Genomic DNA, 17700 nt, shown 5'->3' on the forward strand with positions numbered 1-17700 from the left:
TTTAAATATTGAGAGAGATTTTGGTGGGACACAAGTTGAAAACGTTAAATAATTTTGCATATGAGAGAATCTTCCATGGTAATCACTGGGAATGTGGGAAGATTGATAAATCTTTGACCCAGCATATCTCTAGAAAAATCCTTACAATTATTTTTTGGGCTTCTGCCCATTAGATTTCGAATGTAATTGAGCTTACCCAAGAACCAAAATAGGATATCTCAATAAGTACTCCATAAAATCCAGCTCTGCATTTCTGCTCTTTTTACTGAATGGATTTGATCCAGGATAAAAGAGTCCCAAGATTGTTTAAAAATTGCTAAGCATTTCTGGTCTATAATTCAAATAAGCTTCCGTTTACTGCACTGTAGATGGTGAAGAATTTTAGAACCAATGAAAAATGGCTTTGTCCATAATCATTCACTAGACTAGCCATGCCCAGTTCCTGCAACTGCTCTTCATATTTTTAGCCTCCAGCCCTCTAATCATTTTTTGTTGCTCTTGCCTGCACACCTTCTAGACCAGTGGTTCTCAACCTTTCTAATGCCGCGACCCCTTAATACAGTTCTTCATACAGTTCCAACCATAAGTCTAGTGCCAATTCTCCCAACAGAGCTTTAAGCTGATTGGCAGGAAGGTCAGAGGGACACCCGCACTGTAAACGCCTGATTGGATTGTAAAAATATGTTCCAAGGCGCCAAAATAGATGCTTTAGTTCCTAACATCATGGGAAATTTGTCTTTTCCCCCATGGACCCCTTTGAAACGGTCGCTTTACCCCCAAAGGGTCCCAGCCCCCCAGGTTGAGGACCATTGTTCTAGAGTCTCTAGAGTTTCAGCAGCTTAATTGTTTAATTATGGACAGAGACACTTTTCATCGGTTCTATTTAGATCAAGAAATGGCCAGATGGGAACAGCCATGATTAGCGATAACAATTTCACTTAAGACTTTGCAGCCCAATCTAAGAGGTTTACACAGTCAGCATATTGACCCCGACAATCTGGGTCCTCATTTTGCTGACACTTGGAAGGATGCAAGGTGGAGTTCACCTTGAGCTGGTGGAGATTGAACCTATGGCAATCAGCAAAATTACCTGTCGTCTGCAATGCTGCATTTTAACCCTGTGCCACCATAGCTCATAATTACTGTTTATTGACTGAGCAGTTCACGTTTAAAAAAAAACACCAAAAGCAACTAAAACATTGTTTTGGCAAAGCCCACCTGTGCCTCAAATAACCCCAGCGCAACTTTGTCTAGTTCAAGTTTTTCTCTGAGCATTTACCTGTTTCACTCTTTATGCCAACTTGAATGCCAACATGGGTTCTAAATAATTTTGCCACAGAAGCATTCTGGGTGGTGGGCGGTGCCTCCCCACGTTGGTGATATCGCTTCTAAGAACCGATCCAAACCAGGATCAACCCAGCGTCTAACTTGATACTGTATTGCACACTTAGCACTACCTGACTGTGGAAATTACTTCCAGTATTAACAAAATTGCTAATCTGGGTTAGGTGTTTTGCCTAATCACTGTCAGGGTATAAAATAGATGCTGATCCTCCCCATCATCCGAGGTTCTTGCTGCTGGAAATAGGTCTGTGGCCACCCCCTTCCATGGAGGAAAGCCAAGAGACAGAGAGTCTCTATTGATGGGATGGACAGTGGAGCGCTGTAGTGGAAAGTAGTCTGGATTCCCAGGAGGGAGGGGCCACTTTCTAGAGGGCAATGAGGCAGTGAAGGTAGATAGCTTGCTTAGGAGGAAGAGGGTTAAAACAGCTCCTCCCTAGTTTTTCCCAGAGGAGATCTGTAGTTCTGCAAATAGTGCTGTACTCTGGCAAGATTCTGTCTGTAGTTGAGGAAAAATAAAGAAAGATAATTTTAAGTAACTCCATGCATTGTTCTTGAGACTTGATGGGAGGGATGCTATGATCAGGGGCGAATTGCTTCTACAGTCGCTATCGGTGCACTGTGCACATTTTCAATTGCAGTGTGTGTGCGCATACTATGCACATGCATCCCAACATGTCTTTGCTTCTGCACATGCACAGGAAGCAAAAACACACTGAAATCTTGTGAGGGGACACGAGAGATTTCAGTGTTTTGCTTCTGTGCATGCGCAGAAGCAAAAAAAACCCACCAAAATCTTGGGCGCATGCACGTCCCCTCATGAAATTTTGCTTCTGCACAGGTGCATGAAGCAAAAAAATATGAAAAAAGGAGGGCAGCTCCCATCGGACTGCCACCAGAGCGGTCACGCACAAACTGCGCAATCTGGCAGCTGCTACCAGTGCGCAGTCTGCTACTGCATCGGTAGCAACCCACTACTGGCTATGGCGTGTACCGTGGCAACATCTGGATGGCCATTTGTCCCCCCCCCCTTGCTAGTCCTGTACAGCATTTCTTAATCTCAGCAGGTTTCAGATGTGTCGATTCAAACGCCGGTCAAACCCCTGCTGGCTGGGGAATTCTGGGATTTGAAAGCCCCACCCCTCCATATTTGCTGGGATTGGGAAACAGCTTCAGCCTGATCCATTTTCCCGCTGGAGTAGAAACCATTTGAAGCCAGAAGCATTGCAAAGACAATCCCTGCCTCCCTCCAGGCCCCAATTCTGCTGTGCTTTGAGATCTCCCTGTCCTGCTTTGCAGAAGAAATTGCAAGAGCCAACTCGGGAGCAGTGTTGAGGTTGTGGCTAATTTAATCTTAGGCTCAGTAATTGTGTTTTTGTTTTTGCCGATGGCCTTGGGAAGAAGAGCAAAGGAATTATGGGGGGGGGGAATCATCAGTTACAAAACATTTTGGGTGCTTTCGCTACAGCTCTTGAATCCCGCAGCCCGTGGTCTCTTTACCCTCCCCTTCCATCCCAATACATTGGCGTCAAAACAGACTTCAACTGGATTCGGAGCTGAGCTAAAACATCGTCTGGTCCCCTCTGTTCATTTCTACCTATTTTTCTCTCTCCTGACTTGAAAACATCTCCCATCTCTCACTTACACACAGGATCCAAAACGTGATTATTTACACATAGCACAAGAGAGGGCAAATACCTCCAGCATTGTCGAGAGAGGAAAAAGAAAGGAACAAATAAAGAACACACCCAAAAGAAACCATAACAACACTACCAATTGTACAACTATAAAAAGATAGCCCTTCTAAAAGTTATTCAATAAATAGTAAAACTTGAAAAACCAATTGCTTCTGTTAAAAAAAGTTCAGCATAGGAAATCCAGGTGCTCCGTGGAAGCATTTCACCAAGACAGCATCTTCCCAAGCTGGTGATCTCCAAATCTGCCGGGGCGTCAGGTCCCATCATCCCTTGGCAGTACGAGCGAGCGATTATGGGATTTGGAGCGGTACATCCGGAGGGCACCAGTTTGGAGAAGACTGCCTGGACCAGAGGTCTTCAAACTTGGCAACTTTTAAGACTTGTCTACTGGCTGGAGAATTCTGGGAGTCGAAGTCTACAAGTCTTAAAGTTGCCAAGTTTGGGGACCGCTGCCTTTGACTCACTTGTACCGGGAAAGGAAGGAGTGGGTGGGAAGGAGGGAGAAGATGGGGCTGTGTTCTCAGGAGAGCCTTTTTTCAAGAAGGAAAATAGAGCGTTCCTTCAGCAGAGTCCTTCCACAAAGCCCCGAAGGACATTTTCTCCACTGTGCTTCTGCCTGAAGGCCAAGCCGTGGTCAAAGTGCCAGGCTAAAGTGGTCAATTTCTTTCGACTGTCCAAGAGAAGAAGAAGCCAGGATTTGGAGTAGGGGGGGAGGGGCCTTCTGGAAGCAAGCAATTGATTGTCTCCTACCAATCAAAAGGAGGTTGGGACTGCTCGGTGGGGCCCAAAACTTGTTTGGCCTCGAAGGCAGAGGAAGGAGAGAACAGTCAGCACTAGTCTCTGCTGAGCTTGGCCAGGCCTTCGGGGTGGTTTGTTGGGGAGTAGAGGTAGGAGATAGACTTGAGGAGAGGCAAAATTTTCTGACTGGAATGTAGCAAGAAATCTTCCAACCATCTCCTTCTTGAGGAGGCCACCCCCGAGGGGAAGATTGCTATCACCGCTGCTATCAATGCGCTGCACACTCAGCTTTTGTTCTCTTGCATGCATACATGTCCCAGCGTGTTTTTGATTCTGTGCATGCGCAGGAAGCATAATTTCACCAGGGGACGCATGCAATTTTGGTTAATCTTTTTTTTGCTTCAACGCATGCACAGAAGCAAAAAAAATCACCAGAATTTCCCACGCGTGCGTCCCCTCGGAAGATTTTGCTTTTGTGGATGCGCATGAAGCAAAAATACACTGGGACGCAGGTGCACACATGCAAAAGAATAGAAGCTGTGTGCGCAGTACAACATTCGCTACCAGTGCGCCCTCCTCTTCAACCCACTCCTGGCCACCCCAATCTGCATCCCCTTTTGCAATCACCTGCTTCCGCATTGTGCTGAGGCAATGGTTGGTATGAACCACAGTTGTTTGAATAAGCCACATGGGGCTGAGTGTACTTGATAATCTATAAACCCCGCTCGGCTAACCACGGTGGCTGGATTCGCACCACATGCTAGTCCCAAATCGAAGGAAGCTTGCAGTGAAACCCAGTCAATATCTCCTTCCTTTGGGAACAGTCGGGGTCTGCGTCTTGTGTGAATAGACCTCCAATAGAGCACCCGTGTTCGAAAGGGATGGTCATCCTACCCACCCCTTGAAGCTCACAATCGGCCGCAAATGGCCCCAGGTTGAGCAAATTTTGGGCTCAGCAAACAGAACCAAGGCCTCAACCCCCCCTCTCCCCCTAATCCTGAGCAGGCAGCCCCGTGGAGAGAGCACAGCCAGAAGGAAACTTGTGCTACCGTTGCTGAGGGGAGAGGAAGCTGCCTTCTCCAGGGAGGCCCGAAGGGTCTGTGAGGAAGCGTTGCTGAGCAAGCTGCGTGTCTGAGGAGGCGTTGCAAAGGTCCCAAGGGTATCTGTGGTCACTCTCCTCTCCCCTGCAGGGTTCAAAGGCAGGTTGATTCTGGGCCTCCCAAAGACCTGGTTGAGATCTGCAGCTTGGATTGGCAAAAAGCCTGGGCTGGCAGCCCCTCTTCCAGCCCCACAACCCCTCAGGGTCCATCCTTTGGCTCCCAAGTGACACGGGAAGACTTCACCCTGGCCCAAGATGCTGTTCCCCCAAGTGAGAAAGGAAGACAATCCCCCCAAGGGGTCGAACCCTCCCTCCGACCGTCTGAAATTCCGGCCTTGATGGCCAAGAGATGTGCATTCAAGTGAGACCCCCCCTTTCTCTGGATATATAGGATATGCATAAACAATACAATATATTTAAAATAGTTGTAATAATATAGAGCTCATCCTTTTTTGGAAGATCCTGGATGCCTTGTTGACATCCTGGGCCAAGCTGGACTCGTTGGCTGGACCGTCCGCAGCTCCTGGATCTGGAACGTTCATGTTTTGAGCCAGCCGGGGCAAAGCTTGCTTTGTTCCCTGCAGCACAACGTTGTCCTGGGGCCTTTCATGGAAGGGCAGGAGCAGGTTAAAAGAAAAAGGAAATCTTCGGTCCCTTGGCCTGAGTTGGCACCCCAACAGTTTGTTATGCTTGGGATTGTGTGGCTTCATTGGGTAGCCGAGGTGGGGTCTTTGCCGTCACTTTTCCCACTCTTGGAAGAGTTTGGCTTCAGTAAGATTAGGCGGTTCAAGAGGTCAGTCTCTGAGCTAGCCTGGGGACCCGAGTAGGTGTCACCTGTGGGCAGAAAAAGAGATTTTTGTCTGGTTCAAGACACAAGTTTCTTTTGTATAACAGAGGCACCTACAAATTATGGACATGGAACATTCAATGCTGAGTGAATAAAGTAGGCATAAACAGGGGTGGAACTGAAAACATTTAGCAACTTGTTCACTGCCCAGTTGCTAAGTGGGTGTGTCCATAGAGGCGTGGCCTACATGGCTTCCTGCATCACAGTGGGGGGCTGATTTTGCTCTCCCTTGGCTCCGGAGGCTTTGCTTGAGCCTCCGGGAGGGTGAAAACAGCCTCCCCTGGGCTCCGGAGATCCTCCGGAGGCTGGGAATGGACTCATTTCCCAATTACCTGTAGGGCATTTTTTTTGCCCTCCCAGAGCAATGGTGGAAAATTGCCGGGGTCCTGCAATTCCCTGGCATCCAAAACAAGCCATGTGGAGACTCATGGGAGGGGAGGGGCGGGGTCAGCCTGTCCTTGTAAGAACTGGCTGGGCAAACCAGATTAAAATGAACATTTGGTTCACCCAAAATAATCCGAACCGGCTGAATTCCACCCCTGGGTATAAAGTAAGTTATAGAAATATAGCATGTGTTAAAAAGAGTATAGAATAAATAGGATTAAAATTACAGATAACTCTCTTTTCCCCCCCTTTTCTTTCTTCTCTCTTTCCTTAGCCTTTTTTCTTTATATATATATATGTGTGTGTGTGTATTGCGAGTTTTAATTGTACACTCAAAATTCATATTATTATTATTTATTAGATTTGTATGCTGCCCCTCTCCGTAGACTCGTGCAGAATGCAGCTGCGAGAGCAATCATGGGCTTCCCTAAATATGCCCATGTCACACCAACACTCCGCAGTCTGCATTGGTTGCCGATCAGTTTCCGGTCACAATTCAAAGTGTTGGTTATGACCTATAAAGCCCTTCATGGCACCGGGCCAGGTTATCTCCAGGACTGCCTTCCGCAGCACGAATCCCAGCGACCAATTAGGTCCCACAGAGTTGGCCTTCTCCGGGTCCCGTCAACTAAACAATGTCATTTGGCGGGACCCAGGGGAAGAGCCTTCTCTGTGGCAGCCCCGGCCCTCTGGAACCAACTCCCCCCAGAGATTAGAATAGCCTCCACCCTTCTTGCCTTTCGCAAGCTTCTTAAAACCCACCTCTGTCGTCAGTCATGGGGGAATTAAGATATTCTTTCCCCCTAGGCTTCCACAATTTATGTATGGTACGTTTGTATGTATGATTGGTTTTAAAATAAGGGTTTTTAGCTTCTTTAGTATTGGATTGTCGCTTGTTGTTTTTATCACTGTTGTTAGCCGCCCCGAGTCTACGGAGAGGGGCGGCATACAAATCCAATAAAATGAAATGGAAATGAAATTGTATGGATCTGGAAAGGACTCCCTCCTCAAAGAAGCATTGACAATCTCCTGGACCCAGCTCCATGTCACCTCCCTGATGGCCGAGACCAGCCAGGAGGGACACGGATCCAGTAAGCAGGTGGCAGAACTCACAGCTCCAATGGCCTTGTCCACTTCATCAGGTGTCACCAGATCAAACTCTTCTCAGACAGATGGACAAGTATGAGCCCCAATCACCTCGACTGACTCATTGTCAGTCGACTCTGTTATCCAATTGGAGTTGAGGTCCACCCGGATCCGAGCGATTTTATCAGCAAAAAACGTGTTAAAATCCTCGGCACTACTCTGCAAGGGCTCCCCAACTCCCCCCTGGTTAAGAAGGGAGCGGGTCACCCTAAATAGAGCGGCTGGGCGGGATTCCTCTGATGCAATCAAGGCGGCATGATACGTGCATCTTGCCGCCTTGAGCGCCACTTTGTAAGTCTTAATATGAGCTCTTACAAGTGTTCAATCGGATTCGGACTTACTCTTCCTCCATCACTTCTCTAGACGTCTCTTCTGGCGTTTCAACTCCCGGAGCTCCTCGTTGAACCATGGAGCTCTACGGGGTCTAGTGCTGCGGAGAGGTCACAACGGCGCAATCCGGTCAAGCCTTGTTCCAGGCCTCAGCAAGAGACTCCGCCGAACTGTGGATGAGTGCATCTGGAATAACCCCAAGCGCCCTTTGAAAGCCCTCTGGGTCCATCAGGCGTCTGGGGCGGAACTGTCTAATCGGTTCCGCCTCCCTGTGGGGAAGGATTGGAGCCAGGAAGTCAAGCCGTAATAGAAAATGGTCTGACCATGAAAAAGGCAACACTTCTAAGCCCCTCAGTCTCAGACCATTACTCAATTGCCCAGAGAGGAATACCATGTTGGGTGCGTGCCCCCCCTCGTGAGTTGGACCCTGTACTACTTGAGTCAGGTCCATGGCTGTCGTGGTGGCCATGAACTCCTGCTCTAACCCAGAGGTTTCGCCGAGTGACGGCAGGTTAAAATCCCCCAAGACAATAAGTACAATACATTTGTATTGATATCTGAACAAGCCTTTTATCTTCAATAAAGATTATATTTTTTCCTTACAACAGTTCATTTAGTGACCTTTCAAAGTTACAACGGTGGGACAAATGTGACTTATGACTGTTTTTCACACTTACGAACTTTGTAACAGTCCCGTGCTCATGTGATCAAATTTCAGATGCCTGTCAGATGGTTCATATTTATGACTGTTGCTGTGTCCCAAAGTCATGTGGGATCCAAAGTCAATGGGGGAAGCCAGATTCACTTAACAACTAATTTATCCACTGCAGCAATTCACTTAACAACTGAGACCAGAGAGGTCAAAAAGTGGGGCAAAATTCACTTAACCAATGTTTCACTTAACAGCAGAAATGTTGGGCTCAATTGTGCTCATAAGCCAGGGACTACCTGTAAAAGGCATTTGCCCAGGATTGGGCCATGTCAACTGTGGCAAAAAAAGTTATGAAATTTGGGCACAATTCACTTAGCAGCTGCCTTGTTTAGCAACATAAATTCGGATCCCAATTGGGGCCATAGGTTGAAGACTACCTATACTTCTCTCTGAAAGAAGACAAAAAGATTGCACCCAAAGTTATCGATTGATGGCTAATACCAACGAGAACTAAAGGGAGCCTCCAATTCAGGGGTGTCCAACATTACAAATGGCGGCCGTAATGATGTAATCAACATGAGCCTATAAGACGCTAGTAAAGTCAAAGCCTTTTGGGTGTGGGAGTTGCATGCATGGCACACATTAAAAAGATTGGAATTTTGATTGCACCAATGTGTCCACCATTGTTGTTATTGTTGTTGTTGTTGTTGTTTTTGTTGTTGTTGTTATTATTATTATTATTATTATTATTATTATTATTATTATTATTATTAACAACAAGAACAACAACAAGAACATATCCTGCAGACACATTTGATCCTAATCCAGAATGACCTCCTGCTTACAATCAGGTTTGGGAAACGTTTCTATCCAAATTGACCAGATTTTAAGATTGGGAAAGAGGGACACCCTTGAGCAGGGGAGAGGGGGGTGCTGAGTGGGGGAGTGCTGGGGGGTGGGCTAAAAATATAGCCAATTTTTTTTCTTTCTCTCTTTCTCTTACTTTCTCTCCTTTTTCTCTCTTCCTTCCTTCCTGTCTCTCTCTCTCTTTTTTCTCTCTTGCTCTCTTTCTCTCTTTCTCTTTCTCTCTTTCTCTCTCTTTCTCTCTTTCTCTCTTGCTATCTCTCTTTTTCTCTCTCTTTCTCTCACTCTTGCTCTCTCTCTCTTGCTTTCTCTCATTTCTTGCTCTCTCTCTCTTTCTTTCTCTCTCTCTTGCTCTCTCTCTCACACTTTTCTCTCTCTCTCTCTCTCTCTGTCTTTTGCGCTCTCTCTCTCTCTTTTTCTCTTCCTTTCTTCCCCCTCTCACTTTCTGTCTCCCCGTCAGTGGCAGGCTCCTGCAGAAGCAGAGCGTGCTCAGTCACTCAATTGGTGGCGCCTGGGCAAACGCCGGGCCGGGCCAGAGCCACTTGTCTTTGCCAGGCCAGCTGCTGCTGGGAAGGAGCAGATAGGTTTTTCCACCCGGCACAAATGCCGCTCCGCCCGCCCGCCTCCAAGCACAACAGACGGACTATTTCCCTTTCCTTCCCCTGCCTTTGTTGTCGCGGCCAGCAAACCCTCCTGCCTGGGTTGCTCAGCCCCATGGCGGTGGCTACGGGAAGATGTCGAGCTAGGAGAGAAGAGTGAGCCTGAGTGGAAGAGGAGGAGGGGGGGAGCGAGAAAATAAAAAGAAATAAATAAAAGACCGGGGGGGGGGGAGAGAAAGGCGGGAAGGGGCGATGGATGTGTTAATCGACGGCTGCAGGAGCCTGAGACGGCAAAGAGCAAAAAGTTGTGAGACCGGAAGCTGAGCTTCCTTCTTCGCGGCTTCCCAGTGGCTTGTTTCAAAAAAATCGGGACTTTTTAAGAATGTCCCAAGGACAAATTGTGACTGTCCTGCAGAAAGTGGGACATCTAGTCACTTCTTCCCAGAATTCATCTGCCTATCTGTTTTTTGAAAGTGAAAGCTGGAATAGATAAATCATTGAGCAGATTTCAGCCATCACTTCTGGTCTTGAAGACAGGGCAAGGATGTCGCAGGTGGGTCTCTTGCAAACAGGTTTATTCCCCTCTGCCAATATTGGAAGAGAGGAAATTAAGTCCTAGGGATAAATTAACCTCTGCAGGGGAATCAAGAACTCTAGGGACCACCAATTCTTCCTCAACAAGGGAATATCTTCCAATAACTGAATAATTTCAAATAATTGGGGTTGAGCAGAGAACTCAAATGTCACTAAGCCTCCAGGAACACAAAGGCCCAATGATGCAAAAGAAGAGAGTCTAGTGGAGTAGCATGGAATGGAATGGAACGGATTAGAGAAAAGATAGATTCCAAGTAATAACCTAAAAATGCTTTGTCTGTTCATGACATCATGGACAGCAGTTAAAAGCAGTTCTTCTAAACTGCCAGGTTAGCAGTTCCAGCATTTGATTGACTTTATTTGAGCTCTGAAACGAAACATGATTGGGCCCTCTTAGAATGCCAAATAGAAAAATAGAAAGAAGAAAACATCCAGCAAGAAGATGCCAACCATGTAGAGCAGTCAGGAAAATAATACAAAGAAGGACCACATCAACAAGACTGGAAACTCAACTGCATTTTTCCTCTTCAGTTCATTTTTTTTTCAGAATTAACAAACACACGGCTACCTCTCTACTTCAAGAGAATCTCAAATGCCCCTTGCAAAAAAAGCGATTCAGGTTTTGATAAGAGTCATCTTTTCCTGCCATGCGGCCTGTCGCTTCAGCCTTACCCCTGCCGCGCCATCTCCAAGAGGTTATCCCAGTTCTTAACAGAAAATGGATTGTCCACTTTTCTTTCAGAATTAGAGCTGAATCCTGGATGGAGCTATTCTGGATAGAGCACCTAAGTCTTTGGTTTGCATCAGACCACTGTTTAAACAATGCTAGTGAACATCTTGGTTACTGGTTTCCTTGTCAGATGCAGAAATTGCAGCCTTGCATTACAATTGTTTTTAAGTCTTTGGAAGGCCACCTTTCAATCCCTGCAGGTTCAAAGATGAATGGACAGGTTTGACTATATCCAGGTTTAAAGGTTAAAAGGGAAAGTTTAACAAGGGCAGTAGGGTTAATGAAGCACCATGAAATCCTTGGTGCTTCTTCTTCACTAAATTCTTCTTCACCATGAAATCTCCTACCTTTCAGAATTCTTTTGAGCAGAAATAAATTACCGTATTCTTCAGAGTATAAGACGGACCTCTTTACCCCCAAAGAGGGTGAAAACTTGGGTGCATCTTATACACCAAATGTAGCCCCACCCAGCCCCCCTCCCTTTGGTCTCTGCCTGCCAGCAATTTACCTCCTCGCAGCAAACAGCAGCAGAGCCTGCTTAGCACAGGCCACTGATTATCTGCCTCCTGACACTGATTGATTGAAGTTGCCGGCAAGCTTGTGTGCTAAAATGAGAGTGAAACTAAAGCTGCATGGGGGCAAATTGCTGAAGGGATCAGACTGTGCTGAAACTGGCTTGGTTTTTTTAATGCAAGGAGATAAGTCAATAACTATAAATGCCTATAGAATGTTCAAATAAGTAGACTTATTTTTTAAAGACTATTTATTTATTTATTTGTTCAATTTTTTATGCTGCCCTTCTCCTTAGACTCAGGGCGGCTTACAATATGTTAGCAATAGCACTTTTTAACACAGCCAGCATATTGCCCCCACAATCCGGGTCCTCATTTGACCCACCTCCGAAGGATAGAAGGCTGATTATTAACTTAACAAAATGAAGAAGCTTTTTAATAATAATAATAATAATAATAATAATAATAATAATAATAATAATAATAATTTAATAATAATTTATTAGATTTGTATGCCGCCCCTCTCTGCAGACTCGGGGCAGCTAAATAAATGCTTGATCTGAAGTTTTTAAAAGAAATGCTTGATCTGAAGTTTTTAAAAGAAATGCTTGATCTGAGGAGGCCCAGTTCCATTGTATCTTCTTTTAAATAGCAGAGAATACTTCCAGAAAGCCACATCAGTTTTAAAGATCTGTACAAGTACAATCCGCTCTGAGTCCTTGGAGAGGGGCGGCATACAAATCTAATAAATAAATAAATAATCTGAAATGAAGCAGTGTCCTATTTAGTATTAAGATAAGGCAGCTGAGTTAAACCCTGACTTAGTCATGTTTGGAGTAGATCTATTTAAATAATTGGGAGTAGTTAGTGTGACTACATTTAAGAAAATTTTCTGGGATGACTATACTGCCATAATGTACATTTCTCCTGTTCTTTGCTATTTCTATGGGTCAGGCACACATGCACAGAAATACACAGCAAACAGTGTATATCATCTATTTGCTGTTTGGCAAATTGTTAGGAGGCAGAGACCTTTTTTCCTTGTTTTCCTCCCCAAAACTAAGGTGCGTTTTATGCTCCGGTGTGTCTTATACTCTGAAAAATACGGTATGCATTTATATTAGGTCTTAGCAGGTGAAAGCACCTGATTAGCTTTGCTTGGATTGGAAAGCTAGGTGGGATTATTCCTACTCAAGAGGACGATGGGATACCACCAGTTCATCTCAGAAGTGGGTGACTTGAGAGATGTCCCGGAAGAGTCTAAAGGGAAATCGCTCTTGCACTGTAGTTAAGAAGAACATCTAAACATCCACAAAGTCCCCAAGAAGCTCAAACTCAAGGAAGCTTCAGAGTTTAGAAATAGAAAAACATAGAAAACCGACAGTAGAAAAAGAATTCGTGGGCCATTAAGTTTGTGGGATTTTTTGTTTTCTTTTCCTTAATTTATTATTTTAATTATTAATTTTAAATCTTATTAATGTTTACTTTACCTTTATATTTTGTCAGAGCATAGGACAGGTAATTAGTGGATCCAAAATCCAATTTTTTTTACTACCAGTTCTGTGGGCGTAGCTTGGTGGGTATGGTGTGGCTTTGTGGGCATGGCTTGGTAACGTGGCAGGGGAAGGATGCTGCAAAATCCCCATTCCCTCCCCACTTTGGGGCCAGCCAGAGGTGGCATTTGCCGGTTCTCCAAACTATTCAAAATTTCTGCTACCGGTTCTGCAGAACTTGTCAGAACTTGCTGGATTTCACCCCTGCATGTAAACCAATCAACTTTAAACTTGGTTATTGATGACTGACCCACTGGCTCCAACTGGAAGTTGGTTCCAGGCTACTCTTTCTGTGAAGTAACACTATTTATCATTACTTTTGAATGTCTCTCCTTAAGTTTATTTATTTATTTATTTATTTCTGAAAATTATATTGTCGCCCCTCACACATGGCAATTCAAGGCATCTTATTCCCCTTGTTCTAATTTAATTTAATAATCTAATTTAATAATTTAAATTATACGTAAAACTGATTGTTCCTACTGCTGTTGTGACCGCTATCAACTATTATCAGACATCGGAAATCTTGGATACTTTGCTATTACATTTGAATATTATAAATATCTTTATCATTTCCCCTTGGGAGCTTTAGAGAAGCCATCTGAGAGAACATCACAAATTCTTACAACAGAGGAATCGATCACCAAGATAGAGAACAACTCTGAATGAAGGAGCTTTTCAAATAAATGAATTCATTGGACAGGATCCAGACCAAATGGAGCTTTGCTTTCTTAGCTCCAGGGACAAAAAGGAAAGATTGCTTTCTGGAAATCAATAGAGTGCCTATCTTTATTTGGACTGAGCCCCTGAACATTAATATGCGAATGGAACACGGCATGCAGAATGATTGACTTCAGAATATCATCTCAATGTTGCATTAAATTAGAGCTATCCAGTCAGGTTGTTTATATTTAGTAAGGTACAATCCAGAAAAAGCTTTTCACGTTCAAGAGCAGTCAAGGAACAGAACACCAGAGTTTGGAGGGACCTCAGAGATCTTGTAGTCCAACGCCCTATACATGCAGGAGACATCTTTTCAGAAAAATGGCTGTCCGGTCTCTTCTTAAAACCCCCCAAAGATGAAGCGCCCACAACTTCTGAAGGCAAGCCGTCCCACTGGTTGATTGTCCTCACTGTTGGAGGCTTCTCCTTAGTTCTAGGTTGCTTCTCTCCTTGGTTAGTTTCCATCCATTTTTTCTGGGGCTTTGGACAATAATTTGACCCTCTCTCATCCTTGTGGCAGCCCCTCAAATATTTGAACACTGCTAACACGTTACCCCATGTCTTTCTTTTCACTAGACTAGACACATCTAATTCCTGCAATGGTTCTTTGTACATTTTAGCCTGCAGGATCCTAATCATGTCTGTTGATCTTCTCTGCACTCTTGGTAGATGCTCAACCTCTGTTTTGTACCACAGTGATCAGAATTGGATGCAGTATTCCAAGCGTGGCCTCACCAGTGCCGTATAAAGTGGTACGATCATTTCACACGATCCTGAAACTCTCCCAGTCAAATGGAACGAGATGTGGACTCACCCCCGTAGCTGGAAGACTCGGTGATGTTCTGTGAGCCGGTGATATGATGCCAGTAAGCACTGCGTGGCAACATGGTGGTAGGTGTGCAGGGATAGGAATAATGCTCTGTCCCCTTGTTCAACAACTGGAAAGGTAGAAAGAGCAGGAGGTGAGCTTCCAAAATCTGAACTCTCTTTAAGGTTTTTTACTGGGTTGTTTTTTAACTGGAATAGATTTTCTGTAAGATGCCCTGAGTCATTGACTGAGATGGGCAGCCATGGAAATTGGATGGATGGATGGATGAATCTGCAGATGGCGGCATTAAAAAAAAAGGCTCCTACAATAGGGCAGATAGTTTTATTTTTTGGAGTATAAGACGCACCTTTTCCCCTCCCTAAAAGAGGCTGAAAATTTGGGTGTGTCTTATACTCTGAATGTAGCATTTCAAAGGTTTTTTTCCCCCAGCCCTAACTAGGTGCTAACAATTTTCCCAGCTTCCTACTCCCTCTGAAGAAGGTTTTTTTTCCAGCCCTAAGTCTTTGCAGGCTTGTTTCACTGCTACTCCCTTTGAAAAAGGTTTTTTCAGCCCTAATCAGTGTTAATTGGAGGCTCGTGCCAAGAGCCAGCAGAACAATCAGTGGATAAAATAATGTGCAGAAGCTGATCAAACTGAAGACACCAGCCAGATGAATACCTGGTAGGTAGATTCCCCCCCCCATTTTCCTCCCCCAAAACAAAGGTGCGTTTTATACTCCAAAAATATGGTAATCCATGTTAAAATACTTCAGAGTTCCCTTGAAGGAGTCTGCCATAAAAGGCACACATTATTAATGGTGTTAGATCAGTTTCCTCAACCTTTTCAAACTTGGAAACTTTGAACTATATGGACTTCAACTCCCAGAATTCTCCAGCCAGCATGCTATGTAAGTCCACCAACTTGAAGTTGCTAAGGTTAAGAAACACTGAGTTTCTTCTGGTCCCCGCTGGCTCTGGGAAGCTGGCACATTGTAGAAATTTTCTTTAGAAAACTGAATTAACTTCATGAAAAATTAAGCTTATCCCGCTCCTCCCAACCATATCCAGCAGGCAAAAGGCTTTACTACTGCATGCTCTATACTATAGCAACGTTTTTGTTTTTGTTTTCAAATTTGGAACCTTTGGGATAGGAGGACTTAATAATAATAATAATAATAATTTATTAGATTTATATGCCGTCCCTCTCCGAGGACTTGGAGTGGCTCACAACAACAATAGATACAATAAAATACAAATCCAATATAAACTGTATTAAAAACCCCATTATTATAAAAAACTAACAATTCTAAAACAATCATACCAATCTCATATGTTGAGTCAGGAAAGGTAAGGGGAGAAATCAATCCCCCATGCTTGGTGGTATAGATGGGTCTTCAACATCTTACGGAAGGTAAGGAGGGTGGGGGCAATTCGAATCTCAGGGGGGAGTTGATTCCAGAGGGCCGGGGCCGCCACAGAGAAGTCCTGCCAGACGACATTGTTTAGTTGATGGGACCCGGAGAAGGCCGACTCTATGGGACCTAATTGGCCAGAATTCCCCAGCCAGCTAGGAGTCCAGCCATCATAAAGTGGCCAAAGTTGTTGAACAAAAGTCTACAGCAGGCGTCAGCAACCTGCAGTTTTGGAGCCTCATGTGGCTCTTTCATCCCTCTGCTGTGGCTCCCTGTTGCTGGTCGGTATTGAGCAGCAAGGAAATACAAAACACACACACACACTGGAGGCTTCCAAAATACAAAATATATTGCTTTACAAATTGGCTGACAGCCATGCAATGATGGCAGAAGAATGTCTGTTTATGACCAAAAGGTTGGGGTGCCAAGCGAATGTTTCACCCCCTCCCCCCAAGGTTTGTAAAGAATGCCTCCAAACGGGGCTGCAGCAAAGCTACTCACTCTATTGTTCACGAGCTACAGTCTTTCAAAACACAAGTGTCCAAAAACTGGGTTGTTTTCCAAAGATGCAAAATGCTGGTGTAGAGATGAAACTCCAGGTCTGTTTCTTGTTCTCTGTTAACCACAAACGATAATTCCTTCCACAAAACCTCCCCTTTTAAGCCTGCTGCAGCATTCCCTAATTACTCCCAGCTGTGATTAGGAACGTCTCCTGCATCTGCGCAGCTGCTCCTGTCGTCCCATTATCCTTCGCACCCAGAATGGGATCATTAATTATCCCCTCCCCATCCGACCCAGACGAGGCTCTAACTGGGGTTTCCACAGACACTGCAGGGGCCTTCATCTCTACCTCTACAGCACCTTCAGCTTCCATCTGTCCTTCCCACTCACTGTCTGAACCCTCCGAGAGCCACACAGGTCTCCGATGCTCCGACGGACATCCGGTTCAAAATCTGTTATCAGAGGAGCTGGCCATGAGCCAACCACAACAGTCAGCTGACTCAGCTCCACAACTGATGGGACTTTTGGTTGGAACAGGTAGAGGAAAAAGGATGCTGTGCTAGGAAGAGACTCTATGGTGGGGAATTCTGGGAATTGAAGTCACCCAGGCTTAAAGTGGCCAAGATTGGAGACCCCTGGTTTGGAAGATACCTAGAAAAATGTCTGCCTTCCCCCCTGCCGGCAGGAATGGTATACTCACCCTCACGTTCTTCTCCATCTCCATCAGGACTCGCTTGTGCTGCTCAGCAATGGCTAAGGTGGCGCTGTGCACTCTCTGATAGATCTCCTCGCCCTCCTGGGTCTGGAAGGTGTACAGCCCTTCCCCTGCATCACACATCCTGCTAAGCAACAAGAAATATCCAGAGATCAAGACAGAGACTGCAGGAAATAGGAGCCTGTTCTTCCCCCTCTGAAGACATGGGCTCATCTACGGATCATCGGCGCCTCTCATTCCTTCAGGCGCAAAGCCGACAATGGGACCTGGTGAACCATCCAAGCCATGTTTCTTGATTTCTGCAGAGGTCATCCAGATCATGGTTGTTTGGTGGTGAAATCCATTTTTTTTACTACTGGTTCTGTGGGTGTGGCTTGGGGTGTGTGGCTTGGGGGCATGGCAGGGTAAGGATATTGCAAACTCCCCATTCTCTCTCCACTCTGGGGCTAGCCAGA

General features: G+C 45.2%; 1 protein-coding gene across 2 annotated transcripts in view; it reads right to left on the reverse strand.

The window, feature by feature from the left end:
• Positions 1–4879: 4879 nt before the first annotated feature.
• The window catches only part of LOC139155784 (docking protein 4), a 66561-nt gene continuing 53740 nt past the window's right edge, over positions 4880–17700 (reverse strand). Inside the window, exons 7-9 of one of the 2 annotated variants that reach the window (XM_070731058.1) lie at positions 17231–17369; positions 14624–14747; positions 4880–5709 (exon numbers count right to left, since the gene is read on the reverse strand). In XM_070731058.1, coding sequence (XP_070587159.1) covers positions 5582–5709; positions 14624–14747; positions 17231–17369 — 391 coding nt within the window. In that variant the 3' untranslated portion in view covers positions 4880–5581. Of the gene's footprint in view, positions 5710–14623; positions 14748–17230; positions 17373–17700 lie in introns of both variants that reach the window. The other variant, XM_070731057.1, reaches the window with a different exon arrangement.

The sequence above is a fragment of the Erythrolamprus reginae genome, unplaced genomic scaffold, assembly GCF_031021105.1.
Source record: "Erythrolamprus reginae isolate rEryReg1 unplaced genomic scaffold, rEryReg1.hap1 H_57, whole genome shotgun sequence".
Lineage (NCBI taxonomy): Eukaryota > Metazoa > Chordata > Lepidosauria > Squamata > Dipsadidae > Erythrolamprus > Erythrolamprus reginae.